This window comes from Corticium candelabrum, chromosome 22, assembly GCF_963422355.1.
Source record: "Corticium candelabrum chromosome 22, ooCorCand1.1, whole genome shotgun sequence".
NCBI classification, from domain to species: Eukaryota; Metazoa; Porifera; class Homoscleromorpha; order Homosclerophorida; family Plakinidae; genus Corticium; species Corticium candelabrum.
Window position 1 is genome coordinate 3,841,747 of NC_085106.1, and position 17,500 is coordinate 3,859,246.

A 17,500-nucleotide genomic window follows, 5' to 3' on the forward strand; every position below is an offset into this window, starting at 1 on the left:
TAAACAATTAAGGTTTTACCGTTAGCAACAAACAAGTAGTGTGTGTGTGTGTGTGTGTGTGTGTGTGTGTGTGTGTGTGTGTGTGTGTGTGTGTGTGTGTGTGTGTGTGTGTGTGTGTGTGTGTGTGTGTGTGTGTGTGTGTGTGTGTGTGTGTGTGTGTGTGTGTGTGTGTGTGTGTGTGTGTGTGTGTGTGTGTGTGTGTGTGTGTGTGTGTGTGTGTGTGTGTGTGTGTGTGTGTGTGTGTGTGTGTGTGTGTGTGTGTGTGTCAAGTACTTTAACTGTAAGTAATGTATACTAAATAGAGCACAATGAAAATAGACTTGGGTATGACTGGAGATGACTCCCGACTGCACAAGGCAATGCACTTTCTAGGGGTGTGTGGTGCATCAAACCAGTACACATGTACATGTACACTGCAACGCTGCTTAGATATGCACCAACAGTGATTTTAGTATGCTGTACTAACATCTGTTAATCTTAACCAATTCATACACAACATTTTCACGTGTACATGCAAAATCCATGTTACTGTACTGAAAACTCACCGGTTGTACTATTGTGTGGCCAAAACGTGACAATCACCATGCCCGCAGTTGCCACGCCCATGAGGACAGTCACTACCAAGTGAACTTGACAAGCTCTGGGCAGCCTAGGCGTGTCTAGATTCAATGGCAGCAAATGACGACGACCTAAAACGACAAGTAATCTCAATCAATCAATTGCCTCCGTAAATGTCGCGTCATAAGCTTGCAACGTTAGCGGAAATCGAAATATTAATTTTAATTAATGACGATGTAATTTTCCAATGGTGAAATCTTGTTGCTGTAGGTGCTAGTAGTGTTTCTTTCCTGCGTCCTTAGGCGTATTGTAAGTGTTGCGACGATCTCTAGAGCGTGACTGTATACAGGTACCTGCAGTGGGACGTGAGCCGTCTTCATCACGACTTGAATCGTGCAGCTTCTCGTACTTTCCAGCCGTTCCTGCCATAACGAGCTGTTGCAAAAATATTAGAAGAAAGAACTGTTGCAGGACGGGAGGAAGTCGGAAAGTAGGATCACGTGATAAGATATAGCTTGCTAATTAATTATAAGGCTAATTTTTCAAAGATTACAAGCTGCAATTGTAATAAACCAGGAAAAAATTGCAAAAAGTCAATGAAGAAACACTAGAGTGTTAAACCCTCGGCTGCTAGTTTGCAAGTATGTATATACGTAAGGTATCTACGCTAACTGAGATAATGACAATTGTACAGTCATGATCATGCATAATCATATTATTTCACTAATCCACAATCACGTTTTATTATGACTACACTGTGAGTTAAATGTTGCATGTACAAAACAGTTTTTTGAGTGCTCTAACCTTGGCACTATAATGCCCGTCTGCTTGTTGGTCTGCTTGTCTGTCTAGCTGTATGTATGTATGCTTGTTTGTCTGTCTCTCCTTCTGCCTGTCTGTCTAGCTGTATGTATATCTGTTTGTTTGTCTGTCTGTCCTTCTGTCTGTTTGTTTAACCTTCTGTCTGTCTGTTTGTTTAACCTTTTGTCTGTCTGTCTATCTGTGTTTGTCTCTTGTGTAATCTAGCTGGCTAGAGCGTGACTGTGTATAAGGGGAGCTTCTCATCCATTTCCCACTTGCATACAATCATTCAGTATGTTACTGCTTTCATTTGGTAAGTTCAGTTGACATCATGACTATTAATTAATCTGAGTTCTTCGCTGAAATTACCAATTCAATAACAAACAAAAAGGCGTAGCAGTTAATTTTCAGTAAAAATTACTTGGCTGGTGTCTGAGCATCGTCCCCATGCAATAGTACTGAGTAGCCTTCTTAGCCAAAATTTTACTAAGTATGTCTTATAATCCTGAGTAGCAGAGTTGCAACAAAATATTAATTGTTCATCCAACACTTACACCTCATTTTGTCAAGAACTATAAATTTGTATATGCAGAGGTTAGTTAATTAATTAAGCAAAAAGTTTCTCAGTTCTCATGCACTCACTCAATGACTCAAAGAAACACTGTCCAGACTATGCGCATGCTCACTGCCACACCCAAGCCTTGCATTTGTAAGGTTGGATCACCCTGCTCACATGGTTTTTTCTCGCTGTTTACACCGCCCAAAACTCGCAATATCTTACTGTACACGTCCAAGAATTCTGTGCAGTAAGAATGTAAAGTTTGTAGTATTGTATCACATCCTTCCAATGTTGTTGTGCTAAGTATCTCTGATTTCAGATTCCGATTTCCTGTATACGTTTTTACAAAGAAGTATCCGAGGCACCAGTGTGAAAACATCTGGACACTGTTCCTTTACTAAGAGAACGCATCAGTGTCCAAGTACACACTCAACACCACACACATCTGTGCAGACGCACACGAATACCTCAGATGTACACTGTGCAGAGAAGACTTAGTCTCCTGTAGCCAGACCCCTTTCCGCCAGGCGAAAATTATGGCTATGCAAGACTACAGAAGATTGTGCACCAAATTGATGTACATCTTCAGTTTAGAAAGAACAAACTAAAGACTACAAAGTGAATTTCTCATTTCCAAAGAATTCATCTTCTGATCTGACAGTCTTAAACACTGTCCTCTGCAACCCAGAATTGAAATTGAAATCAAAGAAAATTTTGATCACATTAAAAATCAAAATCAAAAATAATCTTGATATATATATATATATATATATATATATATATATATATATACATACACGTACACCATCATACATATGTACACCATATCATACCTACTGTATGTACACACTCACACATATCATCATGTACACCTCACAAAACAAACACCATTTGCTGACACAACCACATTACGACTGATCACAAACACTGCTTACCTACAACTTTTGTTCAATAATAAATTCATGATTGAAGGTGCAGATGCCAGTCACACATACTAAAAATCAACTATCGACATGCTGTACAAAAGCAACCCAACTGCACCGCGTCTCCCCTAAACTCAGTTACTATTCCAAGTACTCCCACCAGTCCTGTTCATAACCTTCAAACACATGATCTAACAACACCTGCCGTCTGTGTTGACAGTACCTACAATCAAAGACATGCACAGAAGTCAGATAAATAGAATAATTGCACTGAATTCAAACTGCGACCACCGAAGCTTATCTTGAACCTGCTGCTTGATATCGGCCATAGAATCTGTTGTGATTTCTCGTTCAAGATAGCCCGACAATGTTTCAGTCGCCATCTCAAGGTCTTTCTGGTTGTCCTGTAGTACAAACGATAAATGCAGGAGTAAAAAGGTAACATCGCTAGAGTGGCATAGTAAATAATAAAAGATTCATTAGAAACCAGTAGCAGACCGAGGCATGGGCATAGAGACACAGAACCCTCCCTCAGACTACTTTGTCTCAGACTCAGGCGTCACTATCAGTTTGTATTACGTTTCTCTGTTCTGATTGAGTGCAGCATTCATAGCCAGTCCAAATTACTTTACTCGCACTGCCTCCTCTGGGAAACTTGCTTCCACGACTATTACTTCGACTGTGAACCTTAGTTTGGAAATTTAATTTAGTTCTGAAACTCGTATTTCAAACTTGTTTCTGCATGATGAGTACTTCTGTTATTATGATGCCAATATAACTAATACAACGTACTGTAGATATATTATAAAGTTACAGTATTTAAATATCTCTGTTTCTAGAACATTTGTTTAAAGATAATATATTCACAGTGAAGTCATTAATAAAAATCATCACCACACCACTCCTCATCAACATCTTGGATTCGCCACTGGAAACCCCTTGTCATGCCTCTTATTTGTCCACATTCGTAAAGTAACCATCTACTTTGGCTCAATATATTATAAAACCGAGTGTTTGTGAACAGACATACCTGTTTCAGTACACACACACACACACACACACACACACACACACACACACACACACACACACACACACACACACACACACAAAGAAAATAAAACTTGTGACATGCCTTGCAGCAAAGCTGTATGAGTTGTAATTATAGACATGCTGACATAACGGTAAAATCTCTGGATGTCCACTTGAAATCTTCCTAGTAGATAGAAAATTGTCTCACCCCAATGCTTAAGACTGACCCTCAAATAATGCCAATAGCTATACAGTAGGTCAGACAATGCGTTACAACTGTTTCTATGTTGACCTGCATGTGTACTGTGCTAACCCAGGTACAAGATGGGCAATTCACACTACAAGTAAAGAACAGTACATACTAGTTTAAAATTTCTAGGGTACCTGGAAGACCGGCATTGCCGAAGGGTTTCCCTAGTAAAATAAAACTCCTAAGACTCCTACTGCTACCACTACCACTACCACTTTTTTCAACACATGCAAAACACTTACATTAAACACATATTTAATTCTAAAATTTAACTACTGCAAGGTAGTCTACTCTCAGCCGAAGCCAAGAGTATGTCTTTGTTGATAGGTGTTCTTCTTGTTCTGCAGCCTCTGAGACTCATGATGGATGCATGTAAAAGCAAAGCCAATGTGACATCTTATCCAGTTGATGGAAGTACTGTAGACAATGTTTTGTTTCAGAGACAGTAGAGACTCTAGTCTTTTCAAAACGTTGAAGTTAAAGTGCTGGCACCTCTAGTACAAGAAAACACCAGGGGAGTAAAAGAGGCATGCTCTATTCATTTCACCCTTTCTTCGTAGCCTACTACCACTACTACTACTGCTCCCCTTTATAGATGGCTGCGGGTTGAGTGAAACCATGTCTCTGTTTCATTCAAGTTTGAGTCAGTTCCTCAACTTCATACGTTTTGATTGTCTCAGACGATTACTAACACGTGTTTCGTTATCAAAATCTTCGTGCACTTGCACGTGTGGCTAAGCGTAGTGCTAACGTAAATTCTTTGTAAAATCGATGTAAATGTTCTCACATTTAGTTACTTTTTTGGCCGCAGTCAGTCGTCAAGCCATCTCTAGTAGGACCTCAAGCCTGTTTGAACATTCTCTTATTAGTCCTGTGGAAATGGCACATAGCAACCTGGAGAGCCGTACATTACACTTACACCAGCATTGTGACATCACATAGCATCATGTCTGTAATTGGCTCAAAATCAACGTCATTTTGGTCGTCCTACCATGGCACACATCTCAACACAGTACAGTAAATATAGAAAGGGTCTCACCAAGGCTCGCCCCAACCAATATTATATCCAAACAATTAATTTATCAAATAAAATAATAGCAATAATAAAAATAATAGCCTCACTACTACTGTGACATCTGTACCAGTGGTCATTTCACATACAACAGGGACGGGACGGGACGTAGGAAGTAAATAATGACTGGTCCCGCCAAGCATGCCAAAGGGCAGGGCAATGTGGTGCACGTTATTAGATAGGCGTTTGAAGTACTGCCATGAGTAAAATATATTAGTTATTTTAATTGGCTATACCCTTAAAGCAGCAGTTGGTGCTATTGAGTGTCTGGCAAAAGTGTTAATTTATTACTAATTTATTGATATATCACTAATTTATTGATTTATTACTAGTTTATTTATATATTTTTCTATATCCGGTCAGACTAAATGCTACTATGCACATGTACAAGCAGAGCAATGAAAAAGGCAGTGGTTATAAAAGAGTGATTCAGCTAGTCTAGTCACAAAAGACCATTGTTCTCTAATTGGTCAATTCCTTTATCACCAGCTTGAGTGTCGATCCTACTAAACCAGTTGCATACGTGGACTTTGGAGAGTGTGTGTTTTAGTATCAGAAAAGTTAAATACTTAAGTAAAACACACTCAACAAACCACATCTACTTCAACCAAACTGTTCCAGCACAGTTTAGCATGGTTTTGTGGTTTTGTTTTCTAACCTACAGTTACATTCTGTCACAGCATTACTCTGATTGTAAGTGTAGGTCACAATGCCCATTTGCTGTGATATTTAAAATCGGCAAGAAAACATACATAATAACAATATTAAGGTAGTGCAAACCTCAAAGATAACAGACTGGTTGGTCTTCTTTAAATAGAAGGCAAACACGTACGTATACATCAACGTGTTCCGACACATACACAGCACATCCACCGCTTTGTGAAGAAACTGCACCTGTTAATTGTACAACGTGATTCTAGACACCACAAACACAACCACCGTTTCATACCTCAATCCAAGACATCCCCTGCTGTTGCATCTCTTCCATTTTTTGTAAGACAGACGCATAAAGCTACACAACAGGACAATAATCCAATCACACAAGTCGAGTCTTCACTTTAGTAGCTACCATACCTTTTTCTCAAAACGTGAACTTTGTAAGTGATTCATATAACGATTGCAATAATGAAGATATCGTTCCAAAACTGCTCTTGATTTCTACACACCCATGTATACATTTGTTCAATACAGTTGCACTATAGATTGAAGAATGACTTACGGCTTGAGAATCACGTGCCGCCTGCGCATCTTTCTCATCATATCGATTACAATTGTACCTAAATTCAAGAATTTAATCTGTTTGTAAACAGAAGAGTCAGACAATTTGAGTGCTCCTGCATTGAAGCGTGCATAACTATTGTAAACAATTAAATAAATACACAAACAAATCAAAAAGAAATAAATGATACTGTTGATCTTTTGATAGAACGTTTTTGTTACCTGAAGAAAGAGCTGAAAGTGCTCACTGTACAGTTTGTAACACTTAAGGATGGTTTACAAAAACTGCATGCGCAGGGAAAGCATACGATAGTCTGCCAGCTGTGTGTGTGTGTGTGTGTGTGTGTGTGTGTGTGTGTGTGTGTGTGTGTGTGTGTGTGTGTGTGTGTGTGTGTGTGTGTGTGTGTGTGTGTGTGTGTGTGTGTGTGTGTGTGTGTGTGTGTGTGTGTGTGTGTGTGTGTGTGTGTGTGTGTGTTCTTGCTGTATCTACTTGCATAGTAAACCATAGTGACAAAAGAACTTCAGTCTGTCTATCTATGTGCTACTGTTTACTTACCAGCTTGATCCATGCGGTTCCCAAGGACCTTGACATACCCAACAAAATTCAAACTACCCATACACAACATAGAGATTCCACAACACCAACTCGAATACAAACTCCACCCACCTTGCAACCCATGTTTCGACACACCATATGGTTACAGCCGCCGTTCTTTTCTATCGTTATATGACACTTCGGACATTCCTAATCAACCAAATGTTAGACACAAAAATGCATCGAGCTCTCGGTACACATACATACCTTGGTGTTCGCAGATATCCAGTTTGATGTTTCGCTATCGTCGTCACACTTCTTCTTCCACTTCTTGAGATACTAAACAACAACACAAGTTAGACAGTTGTGCCAGACATTAGACAAATGCGAATACAGACACACCACACACATGACAGGCTCGTGAGCACAATCAGAACACCCAAAACTGCAAAACACAAGCACAACTTAAATTGTATTACTGACCAATACTACTATGGGCATGTTCACACTGCTGCCTAAGTTCACTAAATTCGCCTTTCACTTTTATAACTGAATGCGACCGTTCACATTGACATCATATGTACATTACATCATATGAAATTTGTACCTCAGCTTGCACTTATGTTCAAACAGTCCTCCTTCCATACTGATATCAATAGTTCAACTTCGCCAGGTTCATATTCCTGCCGTACCCGCTTAGTCTTCTGTTTGCTCTTGAACACAGAAGACGATTGTCCCATCTCATCACAAGTGAAGGACGTTCAATAAATGACTCATCATATTTTGCACACAACATCCATTCAGTTGTTCTGGAATGACCACGCAAGATGAGATTTTGGCCTTCTGAATGTATACCTAAGTCTAATTCGTTCCCCAGTGATTCCAAAAACGATATCACAAATGTGGGAATGAGACAGACGTAACCAAAATACCTGGATATAAAGTGTGAACCAAAGCGCTCTTACCATTGCCCTTACACTACCCTTAGCCTACTCAAATTAGATCTCTCTCTAAGTGTACTTACCGGTGTGAACATGCCCTATGTCAAAATCCACTATCACATACAAACACCAAAAGCAAGTCAAAGCTGACACATGCTATTACCGTATTTCCGCGAACAGTGCACTATTCGAGCATGGGGCACTATTATTTCGCAAACGCAGAAATTGTTGAATTGTTTGTTTGCATCACATTACACAAATAACACAAACCATCTAATCTTCATCATATTCCAGAATCTTGGTCTGTTGCATATGTTGAATCTTCATCTTCAGTGTTTCTATCTGGGAGTCTGTTTCATCTCAAACGTACACATTGGTAGACGTGTATGCCTATATATAACTGGGTTTGAATACTACCCGAGGGGGGCACTAATCGAGGATAGGACATTCATATGTTGTATACCGTCACTATGGGGCATTATTTGAGCATGAGGAACAATTTAAGCATGGGACACTATTTGCGGAAATATGGTACTGAATTTCGAGTGAAAGATTGCAGTTCTTACCAAAACCAATGTCCACATTCACAGCGAACAGGCCTCGACTCAAAGTATGAGACCTTGATGGCATTCTGACAGTCAGGACTCGGACAAAATTTTATGCTACGATTAGCCTAACGAACACCATACTAAGAGCATAAATTAAACAGCAACACGGAATTCACAAACCTTGACAAAACTAAGGGCCAAAAGATATTGATACTTCTTAATTACGGCTCCGTCTTTTAACAATCGGCTGCAACAGTTGCACACATTAACTGAATGGTTAGAAATGACGACAACGTGAGGCTCATACTAGACTGTTAGTTCATCGACAAAGATATCACAGTTATGAGAAGGACACATAATGCTCTGCAAAGAAAGAACATAAAACCAATGTCTCAAATGTTTGTTAGCCTTCTTGCATAATTATCCAGATTTGACAAATCAGTGTCAGAGTAAGCAACCAGTTGAGAAAATCTGAAAATTCCAAATTAGATACACTAAAAGTGTAACAGAAGTCTTGTGATAAAGATATACAAATAAAGTAATAAATGTCACAATTTGTTGGATTAAAACTATCACAGTCGAATGTCGATTATCCGAACACTTTGGGACCCAACCCTGTTCATAACTTTGAATATTTTGGATAACTGATAACGACCAACTCTCCTGGTGCATCAATCAGGTGTCCCTGGGCCTTTGAGTCTGCCCATGTGCACTCATTTAAACCGAATACAAGAATAACAACTGCACAAACACCTAAACTTGGATGCACTCTATACGGTAATAATGAGAGTATGCATTTATTGCGTGAGGTAAAGCAGACTGCCCTTTATGTCTCAACATACAAAGGCACATGCTTTCAAGTGAAGGAAGGAATACAGTGCAGAGTGGAATATAACGGTCGGTCATCTGCCATTGACGGACCAACTGGTGTTCATGACCGAACACAGTTTGCTTTGATTAGACATACATGTATACCACCTACATGACTGGTCAAGGTATAGTTTTTGCACGAATGGTAGGGAATCGATGAGCGACACAAAAGGCCACACAACTGACGGAAGCAAGCAAGATCTAAAAGAGCTGATGACCTCCAGATGTGTGAGTGCAAAATGAGCAATACTGATATCATATTTATTGCCATAAGCACCATTTATTGCACTAGTTGCAGTAGATTATAGGATGAACGACGGAAGGACCACGTGTCAGTAACTAAATTGTTTGTTGAACAACACCATGCTCTTGATTAGCTTGCTCATCTCTTGATCAGTTCATGTTACTATATTACAGGTCTTGCTTAAGTTAACTAAAATTTAATAAAATTTAGTTACAATGAATTGTAACAACCACGACAACCACCTGTTGTCAACAATGCAACAAAACAACAGCAAAAGCCAAATTTTGTTTGATTTTGATAATAAATAAATACAGAAATCAAATAAGGTTGAATACCTAAAATACAAAATGTCAGGTCCACTTCTGCTAGAGCACAATGTTCGACCTAAGTGTTTGCCTTATATTCCACTCTGCAGTGTAACTTGTTATAACAAATTACACATACCTGGTATATGTTAGTACAGTAGACCCTTGCTTATCCACCCCATCAATTATCCAATGTGTTTGCAAAGCAGAAATGACGTCACAAGCTCGTTTTGCACAAGCGCAGTGACAATGTGCAGTAATGGCGACAAAACATAAGGAGGCTTCTAGGATTAGTTTCAACTGTTTGGTGATCGTAGTTCGCATATATGGTACACGTAGTACGTCTTCGTGCAATCATTTTATCACTAGCGTATTGTACATGTCCTAGAGTTCATACCATGTACATACTGACTCAAAAAAACAGACTGGAACTCCAACGTACGGTTCACTTATCCGCTATTCCTCCGTGGCTTGCCTAAAGGGAGTTGGATAATCAAGGGTCTACTGTAATAGCTAAGCAGCCCGTTCTCCACCTAGGCAAATGAGATTACTAACGGTTAGTAAGTTTGTGGAATCAGGCAAATTGTTACCGAGAAGAGTGGAATATGAGGCAAAATTCTGGTCGGACATCATGCTCTAGTAAAGACGTTGACCTGGCATTCTAATATTGGGAGTTCATTCTTATTTGATTTCACAAAGAATTTCTTGCAAATATCGACATCAACATTTAGTTCAATTTCTCTATTTGTTGCATCGTATTCAATACTGTAGTTATTTGCTATCAAAATATATAAACATAGAATTTGGCTTGTTTGCTGTTGTTTTGTTAAATTGTTATTGATCATGATGACCTGAGTTAGAGAAATGACTGCTAAAGGTTAGATGTCCGATCAAAGAAAAATTGTGGTTGGTCATGAACACCAGTTGGTCGGTCAATAACCGATGACTGACGATATATTCCACTCTGCCGAGTACACATATTTATGTACAAATTATAGCAAAAGGTATCCAAAAATGTTTGGAGAGGCAGAGGGGATGTAGCTATGTCAAGTACAGTCTTGTATAGAAAGATTTTGCACCATAAATTACACAAACAGTTGACATAGCCAATGTTACATGAGGCGGGAGGTTTGTGCTATGTCATAGCTGAGAGCTGGTGGAATATTTGGCTGCCGTTGCACTCTTCTTGCTGCCTGTCTCTCCCAATCAATGTGAAGTCGTCTTATTGCCTTGTCTTCATGATCACGAGATTCGGTAGTTAAATCATGCTCAGATGCTGCTGCTGTTACAGATTTATCAAACTTCCATTCACTGAAGCTCGTGTACCAATTCACCTACTACAGTTTTCTACTCTAAGTTGATACGACTAATCACCGTTCATTGATGTCATTTTCGCCTGCTGTGATGTCTGTATTAATGTCTTCTTCTGTTCTAACTTTGCCATCCATAATAAATGCATCACACTTTACTCTAACTTTGAGACAAGTCCAATTCTACAGATGACAGCATGTTTAAAGTTGCAAACTACAAACTCACTGTGTTAAGGTCTGGCTGTCCAAGGCTACAGTGCCCCCCTGCGCATAAGCGCCCATAACTTCAGCTCCGCCTAGCGTGAGCCTCCGAGGTCATAGGCTATAGCTATTAGATGCGTGTGGTCCTTGATGCAAGGGCTTTCTAGTAATGTAAATTATGATGTCACAGAACATTCTAGAAGTAATACAAGATGGTGCTTGGCTGTCACTAGGGGCGTTGCATGTTACTGATTGGTTGATAAACTTAGCTCCGCCTTCACTGTTGTAATGCTATGCGGTCACACAGCAACTGCTGTTCAGAGACAGAGGAAGTGGTTTGAACGAGGTTAGATGAAAGCAAATGAGTGTTCCTGTTGACCCAGAGGAGGGTCCCCATTTAGGAAATGACGGGTTAGCGTCTCCTTCACTGATGTGACCCATCCAAAGTTTCTGCCAGTTCTTGTGAGCTCGGACAACTTTTACCAGACAAGGAGATCTTAGATGAGGACCTTCAGGACTGTTCGGACGACTGGGTTGTCAGTTTCACTACAAAAGACCAAATGATGCTCAGTCTTGTTGTTTTCAGGTGTTTCAATCCTTAGTTGTTTTGTTTAGTTTCTAGATTTTAGGTTCTGTGTAGCTTTTTGGTTGTTTCTTGACTGTAAGTGAAAAATATTTATGGATGGCATAATACAGAATGTTGCACATATTCAGGTTGTCATATCTTCGCATCAAAAGCATCAATCAAAATCCCCACAATGAATACTTTACACATCGTCTCTGCTATGTTATCCTTGCATTTCAACATACTCCGTTACCGTTTTGTAGAGATTTACAACCGCATGCGCACCCCTCTTCAGGGGCCTTTTGCTTCAATATCTCAAACACGAAAGCACGTTTCAAAATTGCCATGATGACTACCTAGATAATCATTACATGTCCCTTTCTGCACGATAACTAGTTAAATAATGAAACACCGTAGTGTAAAAACGAACAAATGTGCAACATGAAGAAAATGTGATTCTTTGAGTGAGGCATGCTGTAAATGCAACCATTTGTTGAGTTCTTTCACAACGAAATGCAGCTACGATTGCTGAATCTTGTTACCAAGTTTCATGGATAAACGTCATGACAGGACATTTGAATTACGTGCATTTTCCTAGCGTCACTCCCAGATGGGCGTTTACGTGGGGCCACTGTACCCCACGTATGCATAAAGACACGCCCATTTAATTAAAAGATGTTATGATCACACTTTCTAGTAATCTTCACTTATAAAAGGCATGCCTTCTATGTGCGGGAAAAAGGTATTCATTCCCATCAAATGACAATATATTACATGCTCATATCAGTGTCCTTTTTATCAGATTGTATGGTTTAGAGAGTATAAAAACATAAATAGCATGTGGCAATAGAGCACATGTACACCATACCTGTCCCAATACAAGCCCCAGGGCTCAAATTAAATGGTGGAAAGCAATAAGCTTGTTTGTGTACTAATAAAATTCAGGGCTTGTATTTAGACAGGGGCCTATATGGTACAGATATATATATATATATATATATATATATATATATATATATATATATATATATATATATATATATATTGATGTTTGTAGCACACTAAAAAGTGCACTTCTCTTAAAGGGCAACACATACACGAACCTACATAAAACAAACAAACACACAGAGAGACTAAATAACTTCTACGTAGACACTATCTAAACCCTCATACTAGAGTCTTTAAGGACTTGTACGATATTGACTGCATGCTGTAGAGTTGCAAGTTGCTTCACTTGTCCACTACATACACTACTGGTATCTGCTCACATGATCATCCAGCTACATAAAAATTACAGCACGTCATCGTCTGCAGTGAAGCCTTCAAAGTTTTCTGTAAAGAGCACTAGACTGTCTTCCTCCTGTTCTGTGACATCCGCCAGCATTGGCCCAGTTGCTTCCACCAATTACGATTGTCACTGCTAAGGCAGAGATGACGTATGACTTACTTCGTAGTGCTTTCGTCCTTCATGCAGGTCATTAGAGCATCTTCCACACCATGAATGTTGGTACAGTGCACAATTGAAGGAATATATAATAGTTTCAAATGAGTGGTGGAGAAGACGCATCAGCTGCAGGTTGAAACACATCCCGCCTGTACGCATGCAGCTAAAGACAGGGTGGGTCTTCTATTCAGTCTGGGTCTTTATGAAGAACACTCAAAATTGCAAAGCAATTTGAATTAAAGCCTGGGGCTTGAATTTTGGTGGGGTTTGTATTTGGAGGAATACAGTATGCTGTAAACAATGTATAAAGCAAATGTCAGTACCTAGTAGGTAGTCTTTCAAATACCAAATCAATCATCACTATCAAAGCGCATGCCACACATCCAGTCTATAATATGGGATTTCCTGTTTATAATTGAACTACTAACTGCTTTACAAACACAGGAAAAAGGTGCTTTATTAATACATGTAAAGTACACCATGCAACTCGTATAAATCACCTCATACTTTGTTTTATCGTGAGTCGTCCATAAAAGACAAACAACCAGAGGCAAAATCCACTGACTTATATCGACCATATTTTAGCATTTAATAGTCACAAACCTGACCAACACCTTCTTCTGTGATCTTGAATGTCAAGTAGGTCTGCCAGCATCTACAACAAAACTGATGTCCACACTCCAAGCCTGTCATTTCCTGCAACACCAGCAACACATGACAGCTACCACGCCTCATTGCACTCAACAGCATCTTCCGACCTTGGGCATCACAGCAGACATACAAATCTCACAATTCATCGTTCCACATTCTACAGCCGGATAAATAATCTAGAAAGACACAAAAGCAACACACTTAAATATTTCGACTTCCACTAGAGTATCAACACTAAATTTCACTTTTTTTGATTTTGGCTTTTTGTGTGGATTTATGACATGAGCATCGGCAAACAGACTATCCTGGTCACCACTGAAATATCTACCAATCAATCACCAAAAAAGTTGTCACAGTCTCAAGAAAAATGTGAAAATCCATAGTAATTAGGTGGCTAATTATTTTACCTCTCCAGAAGTCGTTCCTTGTCCCAATTGTAATGTGCGAGCAGCTGTCTCGCTACAGTCGACGGAATCTAAAAATTGTCTGAGTCAGCTCTTGCCCGACGCCCCTACCCTCGGGGATTTCATACAAAAAAATTGAATGTCACCTGAAATACGTCATTGACTTCCTCTATGCTCTCTATCATAGTCTTCGCGATTATCTCTGGAGTCAAACACTCGTAGTGAAAATCCTCGGTCGGTCGCGACGCCTGCCGACTTATTTGTCCTGGTTCTGCTAGGTCAAGTTCATCATCTCCGTCTTCAATACCCAAAACTTCATCCTCGTCTTCAAAACCGTAGTCAGTATTGTCGGAGTCCATCTCTACTGACAGAGGAGAGAGATTTCCCGCATGCGCAGAACGACAGCTTATGTACGTGCACCGCCCACCGTGCTAAATATAGCTCCAATGTGATCAGTTATTTTGGCAGAAAACTACAAGCTCTAGCGTCTCAAAACAGCGCAAAAGTTCAAATAAATATATTCAATCTATTTGCCACGAGTGAGAGCTCTCCGTCTGACTTCAAACACCTGGAAAGAAACAAGTCGATTACTAACTGAAACGGTCTAACAGAAACAGACCGTTGCCACGAACACATACATACATACAGACAGACATGCATGAATCAGGCCTGGCATGCATGCACACACAGTGACACCAGACAGACAGAGAGACAGACAGACAGACAGACAGACACACACACACACTCACACCTCTTGTATCGCTTGTCTAAAGCAGTGAAAATTGTAGTCAATCAAACCTCTCTTCTCAAAACTATCCTCACGAAGCAGACAGACCAAAGCAAGAAACCTAAACAACCACACCAAACATACAACATCAAACAACCAAACAACACCCATCACACATCCCTACCTGTTCACTTCCCGCAGGTAAAGTATCATGCTGTTGTTAAGCTTAATGATCGACGCCGTCTTGCTATCATATGCCGAACCTTTCCCGTTTTCCTGAAGACTATCACACACGCTGCACATCAGATGTCCCGGTCTGTTTGTCAGCATATTTCCTTACCCATAAATGCACGAGACGTCGATGACCACATCAATCATGTCACAGCAGATCTCGTACGACTGCATGTCAACGGGTGAACTAGATACAAGGTTTCAGTTGAACAAAACAGCCTCAACGACATAACTTGTTTTTGACCACAATGGGTTCTCTAGACTGGGTTAGTACAATATGTCTAAATGAGAACCTCGTGTCTGACAATAAGAGCACGTCGGTCTTGTTTACTTTGTAGATTATGGTCGTTTGTCTGTCTATCAGTAAGCAACAATGTGGGAACCATGTCGTACATGTTGATATAAGCATTCCTACGTAAAATTAAAGGAAAATTTGATAATTAATTAATTAATTAATTAAGTCGTACGCATTTGTAGTGAATGGAGTTATACATGTATGAACCATATTTCTGTGCTGTTAGTGGTACGATGAATGGTGACATAGGTTTATGACACGTATCATAAATGTGACTCGTCTCCCTAGCTATTGCTTTGTGGGAACTGCACAATTGCAAACTGATAAAGGCAGGCAAACATCAATGCAAACTCAGAACATGCAACCGTGTAGGAAAAGATCCCAAATAGACAGAGAAACAGACAGGCAGACAGACAGACAGAGAGACAGAGAGACAGACAGACACACACAGACACACACACACACACACACACACACACACACACACACACACACACACACACACACACACACACACACAGACAGACAGGCAATTTATTCTCATACAGATTCTACTTGTACATATGCTAGGATTTTTTAAAAATACAAACCAGTCCTTGCAAACAACAGCGTCATTAACTAATGGACTTGACAGACAGACAGGCAGACAATAACTCTGTTATATTGTCAACTGTTTGACTTAGTCTAGTTAGAGACGTCATGGGCCCCAGCTGTCTTAAGACTCACTGAGTAATTTCTAACATATTGTAGACTGTAATAACGCCTTGTATAAGACAGTACAGTATAATGTCACTTACCCAAACAACAGTTAACTGAACGCGTCAGTCTACCAGACAGTCTGTGCATCGGACCCACCTTAGCTTTCATGCACAAACTGGTAATGCACATGACCATCAGAGTACACGTGTAGTTCTCATCCATGACATGGCATTGTCGAAACCCCAGAAGCTGCAGATGAAGAAGCTAAAACGAGTTTGTTGTTTTTGCCTCCTGGTGTGGTAAAAAGTGCTATAATAATAGATCTAAAGAAAGTACCAACACCGAGCCTCGGATTGCCAGACTTTTTATATGGGTGAGTCAAGTAGGTGTCAGTTATCTGGAGTATTCAGAGTTGTGTACAGGTCAGAGAATGGAAGTGATCGGATAAGTGACATCTTACTGTATATGTATTGACAGACACAGACAGACAGTCAGACAGACATACATACATACATACATACATACAGACAGACAGACAAACAAACAAACAGACAAGCACATACACACAGACATGCACACGCAGACACACACACACACACACACACACACACACACACACACACACACACACACACACACACACATCCTTGACTTAACTTAAACAGTAGGGACACCTTGGAATACAAAAGCCCATAATGCTAAACATCTCCTATTAATAGCATTAACACACCAAACAATAAAACAAAACACAACAAACTAATTCAAACATCAGCACTAAAACAATCAGTAACAGGTGTCCATATTGAGATATTTCTAAGTCTGTCGACCTGTCCTATGTCCACCTTCGACGTTCTATCAAAGCTACACACTGACGACACCCATATATCCCTCGCACAGAATACATGAATTACCTGCCTAACAAAAACATTACATTGTAAATCAGTCTTCACAGTCAGTTGTCTCTCTATCTCAACTTCTCTTCTCAACTAACGTTACGCACGTTACCTGTCAGTAGCGATGTAAATCTTGCTGATTACATCGAATAAAAACGCCTTTTCTATCCCAGAATTCTAACACCAACACTCAATCACCAAACATACACACACACACACACACA

General features: G+C 39.8%; 3 protein-coding genes across 3 annotated transcripts in view; all 3 read right to left on the reverse strand.

Moving 5' to 3' along the window:
- LOC134197404 (uncharacterized) overlaps positions 1 to 1,048 on the reverse strand; it is a 4,005-nt gene extending 2,957 nt beyond the window's left edge. The window contains exons 1-2 of the mRNA XM_062666724.1: positions 912 to 1,048; positions 546 to 689 (exon numbers count right to left, since the gene is read on the reverse strand). Of these exons, the coding sequence (XP_062522708.1) occupies positions 546 to 689; positions 912 to 987 (220 nt within the window). The 5' untranslated portion in view covers positions 988 to 1,048. The remainder of the gene's footprint in view (positions 1 to 545; positions 690 to 911) is intronic.
- A 1,688-nt stretch (positions 1,049 to 2,736) lies between these two features.
- Positions 2,737 to 14,812, reverse strand: LOC134197095 (E3 ubiquitin-protein ligase arih1-like). The gene is made up of 18 exons (XM_062666338.1): positions 14,578 to 14,812; positions 14,435 to 14,502; positions 14,273 to 14,351; positions 14,135 to 14,203; positions 13,980 to 14,072; positions 8,745 to 8,800; positions 8,618 to 8,684; positions 8,456 to 8,562; positions 7,351 to 7,393; positions 7,216 to 7,287; positions 7,081 to 7,158; positions 6,970 to 7,022; positions 6,415 to 6,472; positions 6,270 to 6,353; positions 6,145 to 6,207; positions 5,976 to 6,089; positions 3,133 to 3,245; positions 2,737 to 3,064 (listed from the first exon to the last, which is right to left on the reverse strand). Exons 1-18 carry the CDS (start codon positions 14,788 to 14,790, stop codon positions 2,983 to 2,985), a joined length of 1,512 nt encoding a protein of 503 aa, XP_062522322.1. The 5' UTR covers positions 14,791 to 14,812; the 3' UTR covers positions 2,737 to 2,982.
- A 55-nt stretch (positions 14,813 to 14,867) lies between these two features.
- Positions 14,868 to 17,500, reverse strand: part of LOC134197001 (ras-related GTP-binding protein C-like) — a 6,670-nt gene continuing 4,037 nt past the window's right edge. Inside the window, exons 11-15 of the mRNA XM_062666233.1 lie at positions 17,389 to 17,453; positions 15,499 to 15,576; positions 15,343 to 15,441; positions 15,183 to 15,279; positions 14,868 to 14,999 (exon numbers count right to left, since the gene is read on the reverse strand). Of these exons, the coding sequence (XP_062522217.1) occupies positions 14,958 to 14,999; positions 15,183 to 15,279; positions 15,343 to 15,441; positions 15,499 to 15,576; positions 17,389 to 17,453 (381 nt within the window). The 3' untranslated portion in view covers positions 14,868 to 14,957. The remainder of the gene's footprint in view (positions 15,000 to 15,182; positions 15,280 to 15,342; positions 15,442 to 15,498; positions 15,577 to 17,388; positions 17,454 to 17,500) is intronic.

What these genes read in the sequence shown, in the direction of transcription:
- LOC134197095 (XM_062666338.1), bottom strand. Translation starts at nt 14,790, where the DNA reads ATGGACTCCGACAATACTGACTACGGTTTTGAAGACGAGGATGAAGTT. An exon ending in GAATGTGGACATTGGTTTTG is followed by an intron (nt 7,394 to 8,455) that starts GTAAGAACTGCA and finishes TGTGTTTTGCAG; the next exon opens with TTTTGGGTGTTCTGATTGTG. An exon ending in GTTCACGTTTTGAGAAAAAG is followed by an intron (nt 6,208 to 6,269) that starts GTATGGTAGCTA and finishes CCTGTTGTGTAG; the next exon opens with CTTTATGCGTCTGTCTTACA.